Raw genomic sequence first — 22,055 nt, 5'->3', positions numbered from 1 at the left:
AATTGTGAGTTTATATCTCAGTTCTGTGAAAAGAAATCAGAATTGTGAGTTTATATCACAATTCTGACTATAACACGCAATTATGACTTTATAATTCGCAACTGCGAGTTTATATCTCGCAATTCGGAGAAAAAAAGCCAGAATTGCGTGACGTAAACTCGCAATTGTGAGATAAAAAGTCGCAAACATCTTAGTGTTTTACTCTGTGGGGGAAACAAGCTTCCATACCTTAGGCTACATACTACAACAGCAAAAGAACCTAAACCCACAAGTAAATAAATATAGTAAACAATTTTGCGACAAATTTACATTTTATTATGTATGGAAAGAACTCTCTTGCTCCCGCTCTCTCTCTCTCTCTCAAACCAGTACGGACACACACTCTCACAGAAACGTGTTGTCAGCGCTGCTCTGTCGATTTTATCAGTACAATAGTTTAACAAGCTACATGACATTTCTCTTTAGCGAGGTAATATCAGTGCTGTCTTTGAAGCAGATTAACTTACAGTTTCGCTATTAGTAGAGACACTGCTGCCAAACACTGTTGTGAGACACACAAACTCAAATTCACATACTGTACACTTAATCTCTCTCTCTCTCTCTCTCTCTCTCTCTCTCTCTCTCGCTCTCTCTCGCTCTCTCTCTCTCTCTCTCTCTCTCTCTCTCCTTCTCAACTGCATTAATAACTGCATTAATAACTGCAATAGTCTGCTATCAGTTGCTCAAACCACCGTTAATAGCTCTAAAATGAAAGTTTGAAATTAGGCACGAGATTAGATGCGTAAGAAATTAGTCCTACACACAAGAGCATTTTAAGGACAAAAAATTGACAAATGTCTCGAAATACATAATCTGAACATATTGAGGTGTGGTAATAAGCAGAATATAAGCAGTAGTATAAGCAGAATATTTCACTCCGCGCTGTTGAATTATTGAAAAATAATGAACAGGTGTAACGGCCACTGCGCGATTACCACCTCAGGTGTGCATTATTTTTATAATAATTCAGTGGTGCGTCATCAATTAATTCCTTTCTTAACTTACAATTAGCATTACATCTGTTACAGTATTTATTAATCTTTGGTAACTTTAGTTAATCAATGACAGGTGTTCTAGTTTCATTATCAATATAATCATATATCTCCTTGGAATCTATGGGTCCTTAAATGTTTATGTCACTACATTAAAAGACCAAATATTTGTGGATCAAACTACATGTCTTTGTATAAAATCCTGAATCATTCTTTCACATACATATGCAGCAGCATTAAAGGCATTTGTTTTACACTTTCTAGCAGTCTCATCGCATTTTGCAAGCAAATAACAGAGCTCAGGCTTGACAACATCTTACATAACAGCAGCTTTTATACCACTCAATGGCTTTTAAGAAAAAAAAGGATAGCTGTTGCCATTGGCATGGGCCAGTCGAGGAGAGGCTACTATTTAACACAGTGCCAGCTTCAGCCTATTGTGCACAATGAACACTAAAATTAACCCTTTAGTGCACTTCATTAGGGGTACAAATTAGTATTTTACAATGTTTGAAGCTTTTGGGTGAGACAAAAAACAGAATAAGCTACTAAACATTTCATGAAGTTCACTTCTTGCATTTATCAATTTTGCAGATGCATTTTTCAAAACTAACAAGACTATCTTCAATGCTTTTACATGACTCGTCATCCTGAATACAGCACCACATTTAAATTTGTGTCTTATTGAAAACTCTTTATAGAATGAGAATGTCCCTCCCCCTAATGCCAGTTGCTACCATTCAACAATATCAAGTGGCAAATCATGGTTCACAGATGTAATGCAAATAAAAGGCTATTAAAGGGTTATTTCACCCAAAAATGAAAATTAGCCCATGATTTACTCACCTTCCTCAAGCTAGGTGTATTTGACATTCTTCTTTCAGACGAATATAATCGGTGTTATATTAAAAAATTCCCTGGCTCTTCCAAGCTTTATAATGGCAGTGAACGGCTGTATATTTTCTTTTGAAGTCCAAAGTGCATCCATCCTTGATAAAAGTGCTCCACGCAGCTCCGGGGGTTACTAAAGGCCTTCTGAAGCGAAGTGATGTGTTTGTGTAAGAAAAATATCCATATTTAAAACTTTATTGGCTAAAATAACTAGCTTCCGGCAGAACACCTCGATTTACGAAAGAGTAACACTTTCGTTCCATCGTTTCAAACCCGCAAGATTTTCATTTATCTTTGGAAAACAAAAGAAGATATTTTTGATGAAATCTGAGATATTTTTGTCCCTCCATAGTCAGCTATGCAACTATCACTTTGACGCTTCAAAAAGCGGAATTGAGCGGTTTAGTCCAAATTTTCAACCAAACACCATCACTTTATATGATGAACAGAATGAATTTAGGCTTTTATTCACATATATTCATTCATCAACTTACCCATTACTTGTGGTAAACGGAAGCTCATGCATGTTTGCTTGACATTTTAGAAACACTGAGGTTCATTCTCGTGTGTTATGCCGCACGTTTGAGGCTTCCGCCAGAACCAATGAGTTCTTGCGCATAAAGCACGTAGGCTACGGTTGAGCTTCTGTTTATGTCTGTACGCAAGTTAATTCATGAAAGTTGTATAATGTGAGGAAGATCGGCACAATTACCACCCTCAGAAAATGATGTTGAAAATGATACTACAATATAAGCTTAAAGGAATTGTCCTTTTGTCTTTCTATGACTTAAACCTGATCTCACCTGGTCAGAAGATGGTGAAATCACGGTTCCAGGTGCGATGGTGACCTTCAGGTGCCGTTTGTTTCTTTTCCTCACTGTTGTAGAGGGCTTCTCTCCTTTCCCTTCCTCCTCCCTTTCATCCTTTCCTTCCTTCTTTTCTTCCTCTTCCTCTGTCTTTTTCCCGTGTCTTTCCTTTTCCTTCTTCTTCTGTTTCTCTTGAGACAGAGGGGTTGTCAGTTTGATCACCCCGACGATTCCCTCATTTAGCAAAGCCGCAGAGACACTCTTGTCTTTCGGCTTCTTCTTCCGCTGAAAAAACAGTGAAATCAGTGTATTCATTTGCACGCTGTAATAAAACCTGCAACACGAACCACCTTCTAAACTTATGCAGGTACAAGGGACTTTAGATGGATAAGTGGTCATATAAGATAATTCGGAAATGGCAACAAAGGGGTTATCAGTGAGTTTAGAGACTGTTCGGCTATTTCTGACGCCCACTGCCTGGATCACACAAAGGAGTCCTTATTCAACAGGCTGTGAGTGTGATTGAATCTGTCAGGTACACAATTAAAAGGCCATTTCTTTCAGGCAAATCACTTTTTACATAGAAAGCAGGTACAAGAACATCATTCACAGTTCAAGCCCTGAATCAAGGCTTTTTAATTACCCAATGTCCATTACCAAATTAGATTTTAGTGTTTGTATGTAACGTAGCACTTACATCTTGCAGTGATTTAACATACACCCTCACATGACTAAGAAAAGCTACAAAGACTATTCACAGCACTTACATATTGTTGCCCTATTGTTGGTTTATTGCTTCTATTGTTCTCGTAATTTGTAAGCCACTTTGGATAAAGGCACCTGCTAAATAAATGATTAAATATAAATATCTGGACACATATGGATTGGACTCACGTCCTCAAACTGAAAACTAAATAGAGAACTAAATTAACACCATTTAAAGACTAAAGGAGGATGATGATAGTCTTGACGTCATAGACAAATGCAAATGCAAGAACCAAAGTAGCGGTTATATTATGGGGCAAAATAAAACACAGGAGGTACAGCCACCAAAAAGTATTTGAAAACTTAATTCATAATTAAAAATATATGAACATTGTCATATATGATAAAAAAAAGGATCAAACCAAGCAGCATTTGCACACAAATGATGCAAGTTTTCTTCAGAACTAACTTTACTTTTCTAAGCCATTTTGCTTTACGTTTAACCAATAACATAAGTGGATGTACGTAATATATAAGCAATATATATATACAATATTTCAAGTGTTTGATTCCTTTTTGGTGCCACTGTATCTGCAAGATATTGGATTTCCGAATCAACACAAAAATGCAAAAAACTGTATTGGAAAATAATTTAAAAGTTAAAACATTTCTGCAATAAAAAAAAACTTTAATCCAGGACATTGCGGTGTCCAGAATAAATTAATATGACCTTAATTATTTTGACCATCTACTCCGTAAATTGCACAAATAAATCTGATTCATAAACTTGCCTTTATTCTCAGGCTGAGAGATAATGACATTTGGATCTGTTTTTCTCTCTGTCCACTTGGATAACAGGGGAGGAAACAGCCTTTTATTGTCCTATAACAGTGAGCAGAGACAAAGTGTCTCCATTCATGCAGACAGAGCGATCACAGACAATCTCTCACCGGCAGTCTATCAAACCAGCATGAACGCAACAAACCTGCACTGACAACTGACCCATAGACTCAATAATCTATGCCATATACATCAATTAATATGTACTAATTTTTTAGATATTTAATATGTAAAGAATGCTCAGCTGTTTTTTTACTGTGTGCATCCATATATCAAGTAAACTATGAGGTTCTGAGATGTTTTACTTGCATATCAAATCATTTACCAGCATATTTAACCACAAACAATTCTAGAGTATTTTGCCACTTAATAATTTTTGGATCTCTGAAAAGTTGCTGAAAATGTCATTTAAAATGTCATCAAATGGCTTGTTTTACAATACTGGCCTCTAGAGGCTGCTGGATAAAAAGAATGATCACTAGAGATGTTTGGGATGACATACTAGCATGCTAATATTACTATTTAAACAGTACAGTGGTGTAAAGTATCTGAGTAAATGTAATTAGTTACTGCACTTAAGTATATTTATGGCTTCTTTGTACTTTCAGTATCAAATATATTAGCCACTTTTACTCGACTTTACTTGACTACATTTGCAAAAAGTCAAGCAATTACACATTTTGCATGGAACCTAACTTTTTCTGCAGCAGATTATTTCTGTTACAAAAGAAGCAATATCACCATCTACAGGGCATTGAAGGTGCTTTATCTTGTGCGTTTTGCCCTTACTCACCCAAAGCTGTTAACAAGGCTACTTTACATGAATGCGAGTCTTTGGAACACAAATGAAGATCTTTAGGTGAAATCTGAGAGCTTTCTGTCACTTTGATACTTCAAAAAGTTCATAGATATCGTAAAACTAATCCATATGAATTGAGCAGTTTATTCCAAATTTTCTGAAAAGACACAATCGCTTTATATGATGAATAGATTGAATTAAGGCTTTTATTCACATATAAACATTCATCAACTTACACATCAGTTGTGATAAACAGAAGCTCATGTATGTTTGCTTGACATACGAGAACCAATGAGGTTTATTCTTGTGTTTAGCAGAACGTTTGAGCTTCTGATTTCCATTACACGAGAGTAGATGTTAAAAAACTTCATGCTGATTTGTACTTGGCTTTCGCCATGATAAGCACCAACTAAGACGTAGCTTTAAAGTAACCTATGCTTCTCCATCCATTTACGCTTCTTTCCATATGGTGATGTAAATCTCCTTCTGTCTAGTGTTAATACGCGTCAGCACACACAATGGCTGCAACCACAGTGCGGTCCCCCCATGACAACGGTCTGGATTGAGCTGAGTAGGGGACATCTCTAGGGTCTTCAAGTGGGCACCTTCCGTCCTCAGCGTTTCGTCGACTAGTCCTCGACACCTCAAGAGGGCTCGACAGTGACTCTGGCGTCCCAGAGTCATCCCCCTCCGTCCCCCACTCAACTCAGCCCAGGTTACTGACCTCTACATCCCTCCTGCTGCTGAGACCTAACCACAATCTCACAATCTCTCCACAACCCAACCATACGCGCCAACCCGTTTGACTAAGGCTGTCGAGCCCCACTGGTGCGTTAATATGCAGTTTCAGTGGCAACGGTTCCGTATGGCATACCACCTACCGCAAAACAAAATATCTGCCCAACCACCCGTCATTCACGCAATATACACAGGAACGTAATGACTGTAAATACTATACAACCTATATAAATAAACCAACAGACTCTTCAAGTTTTCAAGAATTCTATGAAACCGTAGCATGGCGGCCTGTACACAGCCAGCTAGAATCTTTCCGTCTCAGCCACAGCCAGTTGCTGCTCCTTTCTGCTGCTTCAGATAAGTTCTTTACTGTGCGACGCAACTCTTGGCCACTGAATCCGACGTCTCTGAGGAACCGGGTTGTAGAGTGTGCCACAAAACCACGACAACCCACTTCCACTGGATAAACCTGGACTCTCCATCCTCGCTGTTCTGCTTCAGTGGCCAGATGAGCATACCGCAGTTTCTTCCTCTCATATGCCTCATCTACCGCGTCCTCCCATGGCACTGTCAATTCTATCAGTTGAACAATGCATGCTGATCCAGACCACAAAGCAATATCTGGTCGTAGGTTAGTGGTGGCAATCTCAGGTGGAAAAATAAGCCGTTGATCAAGATCAGCCAGCATCTTCCAGTCCCTAGCAGCTTCCAGTTGTCCTGGGCGAGAATTGGTGTTAGCACCTTTTCTTGGTGGTTGCTCGCCTGGGCGGAGGAATATTGTCTTCTGCGTGTAATGTTTTGCTAGAACAGGCGGCAACTTATTGGTCATACTACGCTTGCCTTCCAATGCTAAAGCCAAACATCGCAATACTTGGTCATGGCGCCAAGTAAACCGACCTTGGCTAAGAGCCACCTTACATCCGGTCAAAATGTGCCTTAATGTGGCAGGTGATGAACACAAAAGGACAAGAGGGATCCTCTCCTACCCAGAGGTTTAGGTTCTGCGGTGACGGGAGAACATCATATGTTGACCTAATAAGGAAACTGATCCTACTCTCTTCCATTGACCAAAGGTCTTGCCAGCCCATTTTGCGTTGTTCCACACTCTCCCATCTCATCCACTCTCCCTGCTTGACCTGGGAAAGGGCCTTTATACATCTCATCCTCTCCTCCTGCTTTCGCACCTCGTTGACTACCAGCTTCCTCCTTTGAGCTGGGCCTGCTTTGTGCCATTTAGGAGGAGCTTAACTGAGCCCAAAACCCCCTCTTCCATGCTGTACCTGTCCCACGATATCCCCAATTTGAAGGTCAGCCTTTGCCTCTACTACAGATTTCTTTGCTGACCACTTTCTACCAGTTTTTACCACATGGGCTGCCTCCCTTACACATTTGTCACTTGACTCTGCTAAAGTAATTTCCAGTCTGACCTTGGCACACTTAAACTCCTCGGTTAAAGCAGAGACTGGCAGCTGCAATACTCCTTTACTATAAAGTCCTACTCTGCTGAGGCAGCGTGGAACTCCCAACCATTTCCTGATGTATGAACTTATTAACGCTTCCAGCTTATCCACTGTTGTCAAAGAAAGCTCGTACACAGTCAGTGGCCACAGCAACATTGGCAGTAGACCAAACTGAAAGCACCAGAGTTTTAGTTTGACTGGTAGAGCACAGCTGTTTATGCTCTTCAACCCTTCCATTGCTTGTCGTCTAACTTCTCCCACTCGAACTGTGTCCCTTTAGATCCCCATTGTACCACCTCCCAAGACTCTTCACTGGCTTCTCAGAAACCGGTACTGGCTTATCTACTACCTTTCCTTTAACTATCGAGATGCTCCTTGATTTAGAGGGCTTAAATTGCATTTGTGCCCATTCAGTATTATCTGTTAACTTCCCCAATAACCGATTAGTGCAGGCTACTGTTGTAGTCATGGTTGTCATGTCATCCATGTATGCTCTGATTGGTGGTAGTCGCATCCCAGAAGCAAAGCGCTCTCCTCCTACTAACCATCTTGATGCCCTAATGATTACTTCCATTGCCATGGTAAAAGCCAGTGGAGAAATGGTGCATTCTGCCATTATTCCAACCTCTAACCATTGCCATGTGGTGCTGAATTTTGGAGTTGAGAAACTAAATTGCAAATCTCCAAAATAGGCTTTCACTAAATTTGTTATTGACATTGGTACTCCAAAAAAAATCAAATGCTGCACAAAGAAGCTCATGTGGCACTGAACCATATGCATTAGCCAAATCCAGGAATGTCTTATGGAGCTCCTTCCTCTCCCTTTTAGCTGGTTGAATTCGTTGCCAGATAACATTGATGTGTTGTAAGCATCCTGAGAACCCTGGAATGCCCGCTTTTTGAACTGAAGTGTCAATGAAGCCATTCTTTAATAGGTAGGTTGACAATCTCTGCGCAATAATGCTGAAGAAAATCTTACCTTCGACGCTTAATAGTGAAATAGGACGAAACTGACTGATGCTTGTAGCATCTTTTTCTTTAGGTATAAAGACTCCACCTGCTCGGCGCCATGCTCTAGGTACAACCTGCTTTTCCCATGCCACTTTTATCAATTTCCAAAGAATTCTTAGAACTCCTTAAGCACTCTTGTACACTCTGTACAGAACTCCATTAGGCCCTGGAGATGATGAAGCCCTTGCCTTTCTCACAACCTGCTCTATCTCTTTCCACTTAGGTGCACAGACCTCCATTTGGTATTCTGGTGGATTGATAGGTGGGATATCTGATGGAATTGACATAGGCTCATGCCTTTTTGCATCTGTATGTGTTTCCTCCAAATATCTCTCTAGCTCAACCCTAGATGCTTTTAAAGTGCCATTCTTCTCACTGGTGAATAACTTTTTTACGAATTTGAATGGGTCTTTATAGAAATTAGCCCTCGCACGCTCCTTCTTTTTGTAGCGTTTCCGTAGGCGCTCAGCTCTGCGTAATGTTGCAAACTTATCTTTTATGGCCCTTTGTAAGAGATTCAGTCCCTCCTTCTGACTTTGTTCTGCTTTTTTCCATTGCTTCCTCAGCTGTCTCCTTTCTCTAACTAACCCTTCAATTTTCTGCTGCCGTCTAGATACAGCAGGAGTAGTTTGTACTTTTTCCTTCCTTTTTTCCACACCAAACCTCTCACTTCCATATGCGTAAATGATGTCCCCAAATGTATCCAGACTTTTTTCAACTGTACCAGTTAATCTTTCCAATGATCTGTGATCTTAGATCTGTGTTTACCGTGTCCCATGCAGTTTTCTCACAAGCTCTTGGCCATCTAACTCCAGGCCTATGCCCGTTGAGGTTCTTTTCTCTCTTATGCTGGTTAGTCTGACCGGGTTCACAAGTATCAATGTGGTCATCACTAACTGTGCAAACCCTCATCTCCTCTATGACAGGGGTACTGATATCCTGCGAACTGTGGTTTGCTTCCTGCCGCTGGATTTCATTCGACTGACTTGACTGACTTCGTAAGAAGTACTGATCAATGCGAGGCCCTTGTCCCTTCTCCCTCAAGCATTTCACTTTCCCTTGATGAATCTTCAACCCCCTGACCGTTGTCGCCTTGCTCCAGCCACAGACACAAGCTTGGAGTTCAATGACTTTGCTAACTGCAGAACCTGAACTAGTCTTTTGTGAAGTACTCTCCATACTCATATTCGTTTCCATTCCAATGTTGTTAACCATGTTGTCCAACATTGAGTCATCTTCCGCCCCTGCTTTCGCAGACTCTAGGGGTATTTTTCTCTTTAATTTCTCAGAAGCCTTGGGCGGGTGTCTCCAGCATCCTGTAAACTCAGAGCTGGATACTGCCGACAAGGGTAACTAACCCTTACCAGCCCCATTGGGGTCTCTTTCCTCCTGTCAGCTGTCTCTCCAGGCTGTCACAAGGTCTTTCCCTTGTTGCCAGGAGCACTATTCACTGCAGTCACTGGACGTATCCAGATCTTCATGATTTCCATTACACGAGAGTAGATGTTAAAAAACTTCATGCTGATTTGTACTTGGCTTTCGCCAAGATAAGCACCAACTAAGACATAGCTTTACAGTAACCTATGCTTCTCCATCCATTTACGCTTCTTTCCATATGCTGATGTAAATCTCCTTCTGTCTAGTGATAACACGCGTCAGCACACACAACGGCTGCAACCACAGTGTGGTCCCCCCATGACAACCGTCTGGATTGAGCTGAGTAGGGGACATCTCTAGCAGGGCTCCAGACTAACTTTTCCATTGGTTGCACTGGTGCTACCAACTTTCTCAGTTGGTCGCACCAGCATATGATTTGGTTGCACCTTTTTTTTTTTTTTTTTTGCTACATGCGATGGGATTAATCAATGCATGCTGATGAATAGTGGTTTTAATGAACCAAGGCTAGCAAAGGCTTTCTGGGTTGCAGCAGAAATACCTGTAATATATTAATTATCATTGCCAAATTTCAGGATTTTCATGGATTTTGGACAGTAATTTTAATCTGTAATTTTAAGCATTTTACATTTGAATTATATACAATCTATCTATTTACATTTGAATCATATTCTATCTATCTATCTATCTATCTATCTATCTATCTATCTATCTATCTGTCTATTATCATCTTTCTATCTTTTAAAAATCATTAAACATTCAAATGTATGCATTACATTTTAAAAGATTAGAGTATTATAATAAACTGATACAGATTTTTCGTTATCAAAGTTTCGTTATTTTTCGTTACACACCGTGGCGTCTACGTTCGTCAATAAATAAACTGCACGTGTCTTGCGGAATAACATTGTAGACAGAACTTCTCTCCGTTAATGTCTATGGCGAGTCAAGCAGAGCCGAGACGAACCCGGGATAAAATAGTCCGAATATAAACACTTATTATAGGCGTACCGTAGTGATTCAGAATAAGTCAAAAACACGGTTTGGAAAATGGATTCATGATGTAGCCTACTCGTTCATTTTGAACATAAGTTACGGACTGCAGCAGCTGATACAACGGCGTTCTGTTGCTCAAGCGTCCACTCGCACAAATGCGACCACATAACATTTTAACTCGCACATTCTCAAAAAATGGTCGCATATGCGACCAATTTGGTCAGTCTGGAACCCTGTCTAGGGTCTCAAAGAACCAATGAGGTTCATTCTCGTGTGTTATGCAGCATGTGTGAGCTTTTGCAAGAACCAGTGAGGTTCATTCTAGTGTTACGCAGCATGTTTTAGCTTCCGCACAAACCAATGAGGTTCATTCTTGTGTTACACAGCACGTTTGAGCTTCCCCTAGAACCAATGTGGTTGATTCTAGTGTTACGCAGCAAGTTTGAGCTTCTGCAAGAACCAATGAGGTTCATTCTCATGTTACACAGCACATTTGAGCTTCCGCATGAACCAATGAAATTTGTTCTCGTGTTACGCATGTTTGAGCTTCTGCAAAAACCAGTGAGGTTTGTTCTCCCGCGTCAAGCCGGTTCAGTCGAGTTTATTTTCGCTGATCAATGAGTATATGTGAATAAAAGTCTAAATTAAATCTGTTTATCATATAAAGCGATCGTCTTTTCAGAAAATTTGGACTAAAACGCTCAATTCCTATGGATTAGTTTTACGATATCTTAATGAACTTTTTGAAGCATCAAAGTGGTAGTTGTATAGCTGTCTATGGAGGGACAGAAAGCTCTCAGATTTCATCAAAACGATCTTAATTTGCGTTCCGAAGATGAACGAAAGACTTACAGGTTTGGAACGATATGAGGGTGAGTAATAATAAATTACATATATTAAATAATAAATAAATTAACTATAAGACAAACATCCTATCGGCAATATTAATATGGTAATAGATCGATGACGTACCTGGCTCTGGTGTTTTGTCTTTGACTTTTTCTCCATGGCTGAAACAGAAAGAGTATTAATTTAAATACAGAAAGCCCCTGTGGAGAATATTAAAATCTATGAGCTCTGGCCAACTGAAATACTGATTACAAATGAATAATGACAAAAGCTTCTCAACCGTGTGGCATGATATTGATTGAAACATTTCAGTACATACACATGAGGAGGTTTGTGTATTTGTATGAACAGTAGGTTAAGTTTGTGTCCAACTGTCAAAACTCCTGTCACAGTAATCACTCAAGCAGCAAGTTAGAGCCTGTTTGAACCTAGTGTGATAGCGTAGAGCTACGTCACACGTAGGCTCACTATTGGCCGACGCTGGTCATGTGGGTGATGCGTGTAACCATAGATATCATATAGAGACTAGATGCCCTATTTGCCGCTGTGGCGCAAGAAATGCGGCCGCCCTCTTAAACCGGTCATACTCCTATTTGCGTTGCATAGCAGCAGTAGATGCCAGGGCACTGTGCAGCATATTCCTGCTCAAATCGGCGGACCATCACTCGGGGATTACTTTTCACGAGTAAGATTTAACATTACCGTACTATTGGTTGTATTTTGTGAACAAAATATTCAATGTGTCCTGTATCGTAGCTACGTGTATGACCTTTGCAGCAAAAAAACCCGCGTGAGAATCAGTTCGGTATTCATGAGATATGATTAATTAATGCGCTGGCAGCTCATTGCACCTGCCAAACGGATTACACTGAGCGGAGCGGGTGACCGGTTTAAGATGGTGGCCCCACGGTTCGTCCGTGCCAATAGGCAGTAGCGGTCGATAGGGCGTCTATCTATATGATGTCTATGCGTGTAACGTTCAACAACAGAAGCTTACACTATTACACTAGTGAACTAACTCGAGGCCATACAGAGAAGGAAATGAATAGTTGAAATAAAGTCGTTATTTTGGGGTTGTTTGCGCACAAGAAGTATTCTCGTCACTTGATAAACTTAAGATTGAGCCACAGTAGTCACTTGGACTATTTTAACGATGTCTTTAATAACTTTTCGAGGCTGGCAAGTTTCAATCCCTGAAGAAGCCTATGGACTAGTGTGGAGGAGTGATCCAGCCCTCAGATTTCATCAAAAATATCTTAATTCGTGTTCCGAAGATGAACGAAGGTCTTACGGGGTTGGAACAACATGCGGTTGAGTAAATACTGACAGAATTTTCATCTTTGGGTGAACTATCCCTTTAAATCCAATCCTTGGAAAGAAATTAGTGAAGTTATTTGAACTGATTCTTCACTCTTTCAAGCTCAAATGCATGTCAGACCCTCAATGTTTCTTGGCTTCTACATTTGTGAAAATCTACAGGAATGGGTTTCATTTATTCAAAGAATACATTGCTGACAGTCTTCACCGAAGGCTACAATTATACATCTGATTTAACAACAATTGCTTTGTGGTCTTTCCCAAGTGGGTCTTTTTAAAGCAATTCAGATCTTGGTTTGGAAATAGCCTAAATCTGCAAAGGCTGCCATTGCGTAACATCCCAGGGAACATATAATTTAGGCATAATGCTTGAAAAATAGTAAACCGTGATTTGAGGATTCAGAACGCCCCTTCAGATGACGTCAAGTGAACACACAACTCAACCATCCTGTGCCCACTGAATGCAGCCAGTCATGAAAAACCGGCATTGTTTCCACAGTAAAAACTTTTTTTCTTACTCAAACAGTTTGGAATTCCTACTGATCTGGAAATAGCTGAAGAACATCAGTAAGAACTGGTTCCAGATCAGCTGAGTGAGAATAAAAGCAGCTGTATTACCTGAGAGATATCTTTCCAGAGGGGAGGTGGAGCTTTGGTTACCCCAGCAACAGAAGAACAAGCTCCAGACCAGGACGGTGACCAAAACCAGCACGATCACCCAGAGCAGCCGGGCCAGAGCCGGGTACTCCAGGGCCCAGTCCTGCAGCGCTTCCATTCTTTGCCACTTTTCCTTTCCCCCTCTGTCTACTCTCTCTTTCCTCTCGTCTAGCTCCTGTGGCTGCTTCTCAGTGGCAGATGGGGAACAGCTGTTTAAGGCCACAGCCCACGTCAGCTCTGGAGGAGTGCGTATACGAGTGTGTACGGCACTCGCAACCCTGCCTGGAATATCCAGCAGCCACTCCCAGGGCAAAACATCACTCACTCACACACACCCTCATTTCACTCAGGCTCCGAGACCTGTTGGTTAATGGTAAGTTGGAGCGGAGAAATGCACCCGAGGCGGTTTAAAGCGACAACATAGTTCATGCACTAGGAGTGTGTGTACAAAACGCAGAGATCATAGAGGTAGTTAATGTAAACAGTGGCCTCAGAGTGTATTTGGACACCCGAGTCACACTTATAAAAAAAGATCTTGAGAGGAAATGATCACATACATCCACTAAAAAAAAGTGACTAAACTTGAGTTTAGTCATTGCTAAAATGGCTGAGATAAGTGAAGTTAGTTCTGAGAAAAGGTCTCTAGAATAATTTGCACATTTTAAGTGTGACTTTAGTTTTTAGGCTTACTATAAATTTGTAATAAGGCAATTTTGAGGTGTCTTAAACTACCATGTACTTACATTAAAAAAAATTGTAAGATACAATGTACTTTTATTGCACTTTTTTTTGTTGTTGTTGCTATTGAGGTGTGATATGGGTAAGATCAGGGACAGGTTTGGTGGTATGGGTAGGGTTAAAGGGTAAAGGAAATGGTCAGTGTAATTATGGACGTAATTACAAGCAGGTATTTTTAAGTATAATGCAAAAACATGCAAGTACACAATAAAGTGCATTGTGTCATAACTAAATGTTAATACATAGCTGTTAATAAAAAGTAGGACCACAATTTATGACAAAACATTGTTCTCTTTTCCATTCAAAACTATATTTGATGATTGTACAGAAAGGTATACATTTACAGTCACCATTTTGATGAATGTACCAAATAGATCAGCTTCCAGGAACAACATGCATTCAGTAAGTACAAAACACACACTATCCACAAGCATTTTGTCTGGACTTTGGATGAAGCATAAAAATAACCAAAGGAAAATCTGTTATTTAGAGGAAGCTGGTCATTTATGAGTCACTACAGGATCCGTCCATTGCGGTTTGCTTCTTTGACAACACACACCCTGTGTTTTCAACCTCTGGCCCAAAATTACCTGGTCCCCTTCAAAATCAAACACAGATGCCCAACATTCCTAGGTTTCAGCTTGTAAACAGTGCAAAATCAAGAAGGTCAGGCAACTGGTAATGAATGGTTTGTGGCCATCTATGGGTGACTAGCCAAACAGTGGTGGAAAAGTTAGTCACTGTTGCCACCTAGTGGATAAAACATGAGCTGAAAATTAATAAAGGATTTCATTACAGAACTGATGCAGGGTTCACACAATTTATGACCAATGCATTTGTGATTTGAAATTAGTTCTCACCATCTGTGATGATCATATATATATATATATATATATATATATATATATATATATGCTTTAGAACAGTTAATTAAAATTACACAATTGATCAAATATTTGGGGTCCGCAAGTTTTTGTTTTGAAAGCAATTAATCACTTTATTCAGCAAATATGCATTAGAGTGATCAAAAGTGACAGTAAAGTCGTGTTAAAAACATTCAAATAATACTGTTAGTTTGAACTTTCTATTCATCAAATAATCATAAGCATATTAAATATTAAGCAGCACAACAGTTTTTAACATTGATAATAATTAGAAATTATTCTTGAGCAGCAAATCAACATATTAGAATGATTTCGGAAGGATCATGTGACACTGAAGACTGGAGTAATGATGCTGAAAATTCTGCTTTGCCATCAAAGGAATAAATAACACTTTCAAATATATACATTTTAATAATATTAAAATGGAAAACAGTCATTTTAAATTGTAATTATATTTAACAATATTACTGATTTTTTACTGTATTTGATCAATAAATTCAGCCTTGGTGAGCATGAGACTTTCAAAAAGTTTCAAAATCTTACTGACCCCAAATGTCTTAACAGTAGTGTATATTAGTTATAGAATGTCCAAGATTATTAATTTGCATAACTTTTCCAGGCCTGAAAGTCACACATTTTCAAATTCTCTTATATTTCAGTACTGTAGGAACCATGGTCATAGAGTGAAAAATAAAGAGAATTAAAAGTGAAGTGTGTAGTTTCTCCCATCCCAATTTTACTGTGCACAGAAAACCATTTAAAAATGCCATTAAAAAGCCATTAAAAATGTAAAAATGACCTGTTTGACCAAACAATAGTAGAAATAAGGGAGCGTTTGGAAAGCCCAATAATGACAAAATTACACACTTTACCTTTGACTATTAAAGATTTCAGAAGTATATTGTAGGATCCTTGAAAATGTGTTCAAAAACACATTTATTGTGTTTATTGTGGTGTTATGATGCTCAACACAATGACTCGCATAAGGAAAAAAAAAGTCCTTTGAGATTACACAGAACTGGAATAATTCATAAAAACTTGCCTGGTAAAATCCTTCCTTCATACAGAATACATAATTTACAACAGCATCCCGAAACTCCATAGCTTTGTCATGCTGGAAATGTTGGCAACAGTCTTTCGTAGAATGATCCTATTATAAAACATGGCTAGATAAAAGATGTTAGTTAAATACTAAGATGAGGTTGAGGAGTATAACAGTAAATCCACTCTTTGCCTTGTGCTTCCGGTCTAATAGAAGCCAGTTTCTTGACCAGCCCAGTTCGGTGTCTAGAAAGATAATGGAGGATCATTAGTTGCATAAAAGATGCAGCATATACAGCAGAAGTTTACTCAAAACAATTTCTACTAAATGTGTTTGACATAAATATTTAAAATGCTCTCAACTCAAGCAATGTCTCCAGAGTGAACAGCAAGCAAAATACAGGACAGCAGAAGATACATGACGCAAATTGCTTTGCTGACATAAAATCCGATTATTCAGATATTACGCAGAGTCTGGGCTTTGATTTGGGAGTGTGCAAGATATTTAGGGGAACTGTATGCCAGCTTATGTTCAGTTAAGGAAAAAATGCTTCAACGCTTAAAAGCAAAAGTTTCCCAGCACACTCATTTCATGACGGTAATGATCTCAATGAGGCCCGTCTGAAGGAAAAACTCATTACTACAACCCGTTTTGTTTGCTTTGAATCTGGTACCTCGTTCCTGCTGCTGTGACTGATCTTCTTCTCGATGTTCATGGCCAGCATCTGACTGCGGAATGACAGGCTCTTGGTCTTCTCGATCACTTGTTGATACGGCGACACAGCGTTGTTGCCCATCACCACGTGACCCTGAGTAGAAAACACCCATTAGAGAGGAGCAGTGTACTGCATAAGTCTAAAACAATGCCTTTATAAATTATCAAACAACTTTTCTAAGTAATATAATGAAAAAGTAAAGGCTTCAGGGGATTTGGGGCTTCAAAATCACTTTGGTTTTAAAGTGACTTGGAAAACTTCAGAGAACTATTCTTTTACTAAACTACAGTTCCTATTAGGGGTGTGTGAAATATACTGTCTATGATAATATCGTACTTGTTTTAATTATGTGAAATCTGACATTAGGGCTTTCGCACCGAACCTTTCGAACCTTTTCATAGTTACTAGAACTATTGGCGGAAAGAACCCGGATTTTGGCGTGTTCGCACCGCAGGGACTATTTTAGTTCTAGGAACTCTTTTGGAGGAACTAATTTAGCACCTACTTCAGAGTAGGGTCTAAACCAGCACTATAGGAACTATCCGTGACGTTAGTACACTAATTGGCCGAACGCACGCGAAACACTAGCACCTGCCATTTTAAAAAAGGCTGTATAGACACACCGATTATAGCCTATATATTTACTCCACAAACTAACTCTACGAACATGGAAAACAGTGATAGATGGACCTCTTAACCTTAACGCTGAGGAGAAAATCCAACGCAACTTTGAGGGCACCAAGCGAAACAGGATTATGCATTTCTGCTCAGCTAGCATCACTGGACTTCAACCACACGGCATACTAACTTTTCATTACTGTCTACCTTCTATGTATAATAGTTATATCTAATAACATATTAGACAGGACTGTTAGACAGATCGTAAACGAATGAACACGGAGAATGCGAGCATTGTTTGTTTGTTCGGGTTCTGGCGTTTCTCAGCACAGTCAAAATAAAGGTCCGCCGTGCCGTCAAAATAAAAGTCACAACAATAAACGCGGCTTACGTCACTTCGGAGTTCCTACTGGCAGTGCGTAAGCAACCAGAAAACGTTCCTAGGGGAACCATCCTGGTGGTTAGTTCCTAGAACTATCTGGTGCGAAAGCCCCTATTATGGAGTATGTCCCTCACAAAGCAAAACACGCCTATGAGTTTTTGTCTTTTAGGCTATATTTATATCATATTACATAGTTAAGCATTCACACAAAGATTGCTATTTTTTCCCCCAAATATCAGCAGAATTGCAAATGCGGTATTGGTTTTATATAACAGTTTAATAAACAATTAAGTGGCGTACATTTTTGACAAAATATTGCCTGTTTTGCTCTGTTTCGCTGATTAAAATAGTTCCAAAAAAGCCACAACAGAACTGTTTTGCATCTCCGAGAAACACACAGCTGTGTTCCGTTACTGAATGAATCAGTTCATCTGAATGAATGAATGAATGAGTTGAATTATTGACTCTGATTTACTCATTAACGGTGACTTGCTGCCACCTAGTTGCAGTTTTAGTTTCACATTTAAAGTATCTTTTCAATTTTAAAATCATTTCATATATCTTCAATGTTTTTAAAAACATCAAAACATTATTTATGCATTTGTAACTGCAGGTTAAATGCATAAATGTCCAGGGTGGGAATTATGTAATTTTAGGGGCAAGGCCATTTGGCCTCCACCTATTATTTTTTTGGGGGGGCACCAAGGCCATATGACAGGGCACAAAGGCCATTGAGTACAATTCGATGGTTTTCCCATTCAGATTGATACCATAACATGGTAATTCCCAGTGCATCATGGTGAGCCTGACTGGCCTTACTGCAATGGATTCAGAGAAATCAAATTGTGAAATTTACAAAAAAACAATTGCATTGGGAAATGCACATGTGCTGATCTGCAATGTATTGTCTATGGAGGCCTATAGACCTTATGTAGCCCTGCCCCTTTTCAGCGCTGCGCTCGTTGTCTTTTGACTTCCGGTCTGTATTTTCACAGCGATCTTGCATAGGTATGAATGAACTGCTCGTAAAAAATTCCCGGTCGACATTTGTTAAGACATCTGCTTTACAATGCTTATGATAAACATTATAATGCTCATGATAACTTTTGTTAACTCTACAATAAGTAAATCCACTTCACCAGCTAATTACTGCTGGACAGCGATGCCATTGAAATATACAGAGCGACCGCAAAAACAGAAGTTCAAAGACAATATTCTAAAGATGACGGCGCCCACGTTTCTCTGGTGCAAAAGGTCTATACGATTGTACAAATAAGAAAATTCAGCTTGAGATCAGGGCTTGTCAAATTCAGCAACCCTTGAATGTATTGAAAGAGGTCTCTGTTTCCAACTACAACCTGTTTAGCTGCAACCCGACTTTTGAAAAATCCCCAGAAATGTTATACCCAAACTGAAACTTATGCATTTCTGCTCAGCTAGCATCACTGGACTTCAACCACACGGCATACTAACTTTTCATTACTGTCTACTTTCTATGTATAATAGTTATATCTAATAACATATTAGACAGGATTTTTAGACAGATCGTAAACGAATGAACACGGAGAATGTGAGCATTGTTTGTTTGTTCAGGTTCTGGCGTTTCTCAGCACGGTCAAAATAAAGGTCCGCCGTGCCGTCAAAATAAAAGTCACAACAATAAACGCGGCTTATGTCACTTCGGAGTTCCTACTGGCAGTGTGTATGCAACCAGAAAATTCAAACTGAAACAGATACAGTTCATGAACCTTTGTACTAAAAGCACAAGTATGACACCTGGTAGTTTATTGTAAATGTAGAATTAATTATTGTCATAAGGAAAAAAATAGTTATAAATAGATTTTAAAAAAATAAAGTTATGAGAATTTATTTTATGAAACATCTTCATGAAAATAAAATTGAAGTTGGCATTGTATCAGTCTAGAAATGCACTGCAGCTAAAGCCACATGTCTGACCATGTTATACTTAAAATCTGAAGATGATATATCTAAAACTCTGTATTTAGGTAAATGTTTTTCAAGATCATGTCATATGACTTTATTTATTAGCTTAGCACACCATCAATACACGACAATTTATGAGATTAAAACCATGTTTGTACTCCAACTTACTTTATAACTCAAGTCGCGTGTTCTAAATAACCTTCTGTGATCTGATTTGGCTTCAGATAAAAAAAAATCAGACAGTATAATATTTTATGTATAATGCAACAATGATAAAGTCTATCGATTAGCATAACATTATACATATATTATTATGAAAATGCCTGACATGGCTCGAAGAACACAGGTAAGTCAAATATCATTGCAAAAATGTTTATAGTCTTCAAAACGACATAATCTGCATGTTACAGCGATCTGTTAGCTCTGTTTGTGGTCGGGGATTTGGGATTTCCTGCATTGTCGAACGCTCTTCTTCATGTGTTTCAAATATGGACTATAATGTTCAGTAGAGCGCCCTCAGGCTGCTGGTATGAATTGAAAACACAGCACATCAGTATACAGTGCTCATAATGATTACATCGACGCATTGGCGCTTTATACATGGAACTTGGACGGGGCCAGGGCACAGAGGCCACTGTGGCCGTGCAATGATTTTTTTTTCACGGGGCATGAAGGCCGAAGTGTAGGGCAACGGCGGCCATGGCCGCGTGGTCGCGGTATAATTCCCACGTTGTTCATGTCCCCTCTGAGCTGCATTAAACAGTCTGTGTAAGCTTCTGCATTTCCTCTGCATTGCAAAGATGAATTTGGTTGATGGTGATTTCATTTGATTGGTAACAGCACTAAAAAATAATGTGTTGGCTCAACAAAAAAATTAATACAACAGTTTGCAGAAATGTTTTTGGGTTATTATGACATCTATGGGTGAATTTACATTTAACCAACAAGCTACATCGAGTTAAAGGGACTTACTATAATTTGTAGCATAAACACAAAATTTTAAGTTGATTAATCCAGCCCTGGAACCAATTAATCTTATCCATTTCAGTTCAAATTAACAGCTATCATAGCACATGCTAACATAACTTATTTAACATGTATATTAAATGAATAAGTAAGATATTACTTGTCACCAGTCACTGCTTCTAGAGTCAATGTAGTGTTTAAGTTTATGTATCTACTCTTCAGCACAATGGTAACCAGTAAAACTTCAACACGACAGAAACTCTTTTAAATGTCAAACAAAAGTAGCAGGTGCAACACATCTTTGGATTTAGCTTTTGAGCCGAGCTGATTCATGTTCTGTTCCAGCAGTCTTACTACTAAAGAAGAGACAACTTTTCGGGTGTTCTTTTTGGAAGAAGCTCTTTTCTTCGTGTTGGTGTCATGTCGCGCTACAGCTCTGAGCGTTCGGTTCAGTTGAGTGCCTCAGCGGATTGCACTATTTCCCTCTGTTGGCCGCGGTCATCCCCCTGTGCGCTTCAGCACTAGAGAGAGCAAATTTTCCTAAAAGAGCTTACACGAGTGTGACATTCCACTTGTGTGTTTCTGGATACGGTCGTTCCCTGTCCTCATGTGACGCCCATGATCACTGTCTCGCATGTCTGGGCTTAAGCATGCTGAAACTGCATTTGTGGGTGGTTCATGTTCTCTCAGGAGAACATGACCACGTCGGCACGTTGTTCGTCTTCCCTTTCTCACAAGGGCTTAAGCGTTCAAAGCGCCGTGTGCTGTCCAGCTGCCGGTGCTAGGGTTGTTGGGGCAACCCAGGGCATCATGCAGCGCTCTAAATGCGCGGTCTAGACTCGAGTACCTCACAAGAGGTAGAGTCCCTTTGCCTATTCCCCGATATAGTTCCTCTTCTGGTGGCCACCAGAAAAGGGCTACTTTGGCTAATAACACTGGTGATCTGAGGATTACAGTGAGCGTTCCCCGACGAGACCACCTCCTCGGGCCCCTCACTCGAGTGCATTCGCAAGCATGTTGAGACTGTGTTCGTGGGTGGTTCATGTTCTCTCAGGAGAGAATGCCTGACAGCTTACGGATGGGATTGCTGGTCCTTCTCATGGGGGACCTAGAGTTTCATTCAGGGCTCCAGCTGAGGACAGATGTTGACCGCTGCATCGGAGAGAGGGCTGTTATACTTTGGAAATGATGATGCTAAGCTTCACATTAGAGTGGTGAGTGCTCATGCTGAGTCAGATTCAGACTTGATAGCCATGCTTTCCCGGGCTGCT

The 22,055-nt window shown here is 39.7% G+C and overlaps 2 protein-coding genes across 4 annotated transcripts in view; both read right to left on the bottom strand.

Annotated features, from left to right (window-relative positions):
• pleca (plectin a) overlaps positions 1 to 13,750 on the bottom strand; it is a 117,820-nt gene extending 104,070 nt beyond the window's left edge. For both annotated transcript variants that reach the window (XM_077195371.1, XM_077195372.1), the window contains exons 1-3: positions 13,457 to 13,750; positions 11,645 to 11,682; positions 2,726 to 3,013 (exon numbers count right to left, since the gene is read on the bottom strand). In XM_077195371.1, coding sequence (XP_077051486.1) covers positions 2,726 to 3,013; positions 11,645 to 11,682; positions 13,457 to 13,613 — 483 coding nt within the window. In that variant the 5' untranslated portion in view covers positions 13,614 to 13,750. The remainder of the gene's footprint in view (positions 1 to 2,725; positions 3,014 to 11,644; positions 11,683 to 13,456) is intronic.
• Positions 13,751 to 15,203: 1,453 nt separating this feature from the next.
• Positions 15,204 to 22,055, bottom strand: part of eif3eb (eukaryotic translation initiation factor 3, subunit E, b) — a 30,636-nt gene continuing 23,784 nt past the window's right edge. For both annotated transcript variants that reach the window (XM_077195409.1, XM_077195410.1), the window contains exons 12-13: positions 16,833 to 16,967; positions 15,204 to 16,404 (exon numbers count right to left, since the gene is read on the bottom strand). In XM_077195409.1, coding sequence (XP_077051524.1) covers positions 16,366 to 16,404; positions 16,833 to 16,967 — 174 coding nt within the window. In that variant the 3' untranslated portion in view covers positions 15,204 to 16,365. The remainder of the gene's footprint in view (positions 16,405 to 16,832; positions 16,968 to 22,055) is intronic.

This window comes from Siphateles boraxobius, unplaced genomic scaffold (genome assembly GCF_051911475.1).
Source record: "Siphateles boraxobius isolate OS27281-9 unplaced genomic scaffold, OSU_SipBor_1 33, whole genome shotgun sequence".
NCBI classification, from domain to species: Eukaryota; Metazoa; Chordata; class Actinopteri; order Cypriniformes; family Leuciscidae; genus Siphateles; species Siphateles boraxobius.
This window is presented reverse-complemented; position numbering and strand designations above follow the sequence as displayed.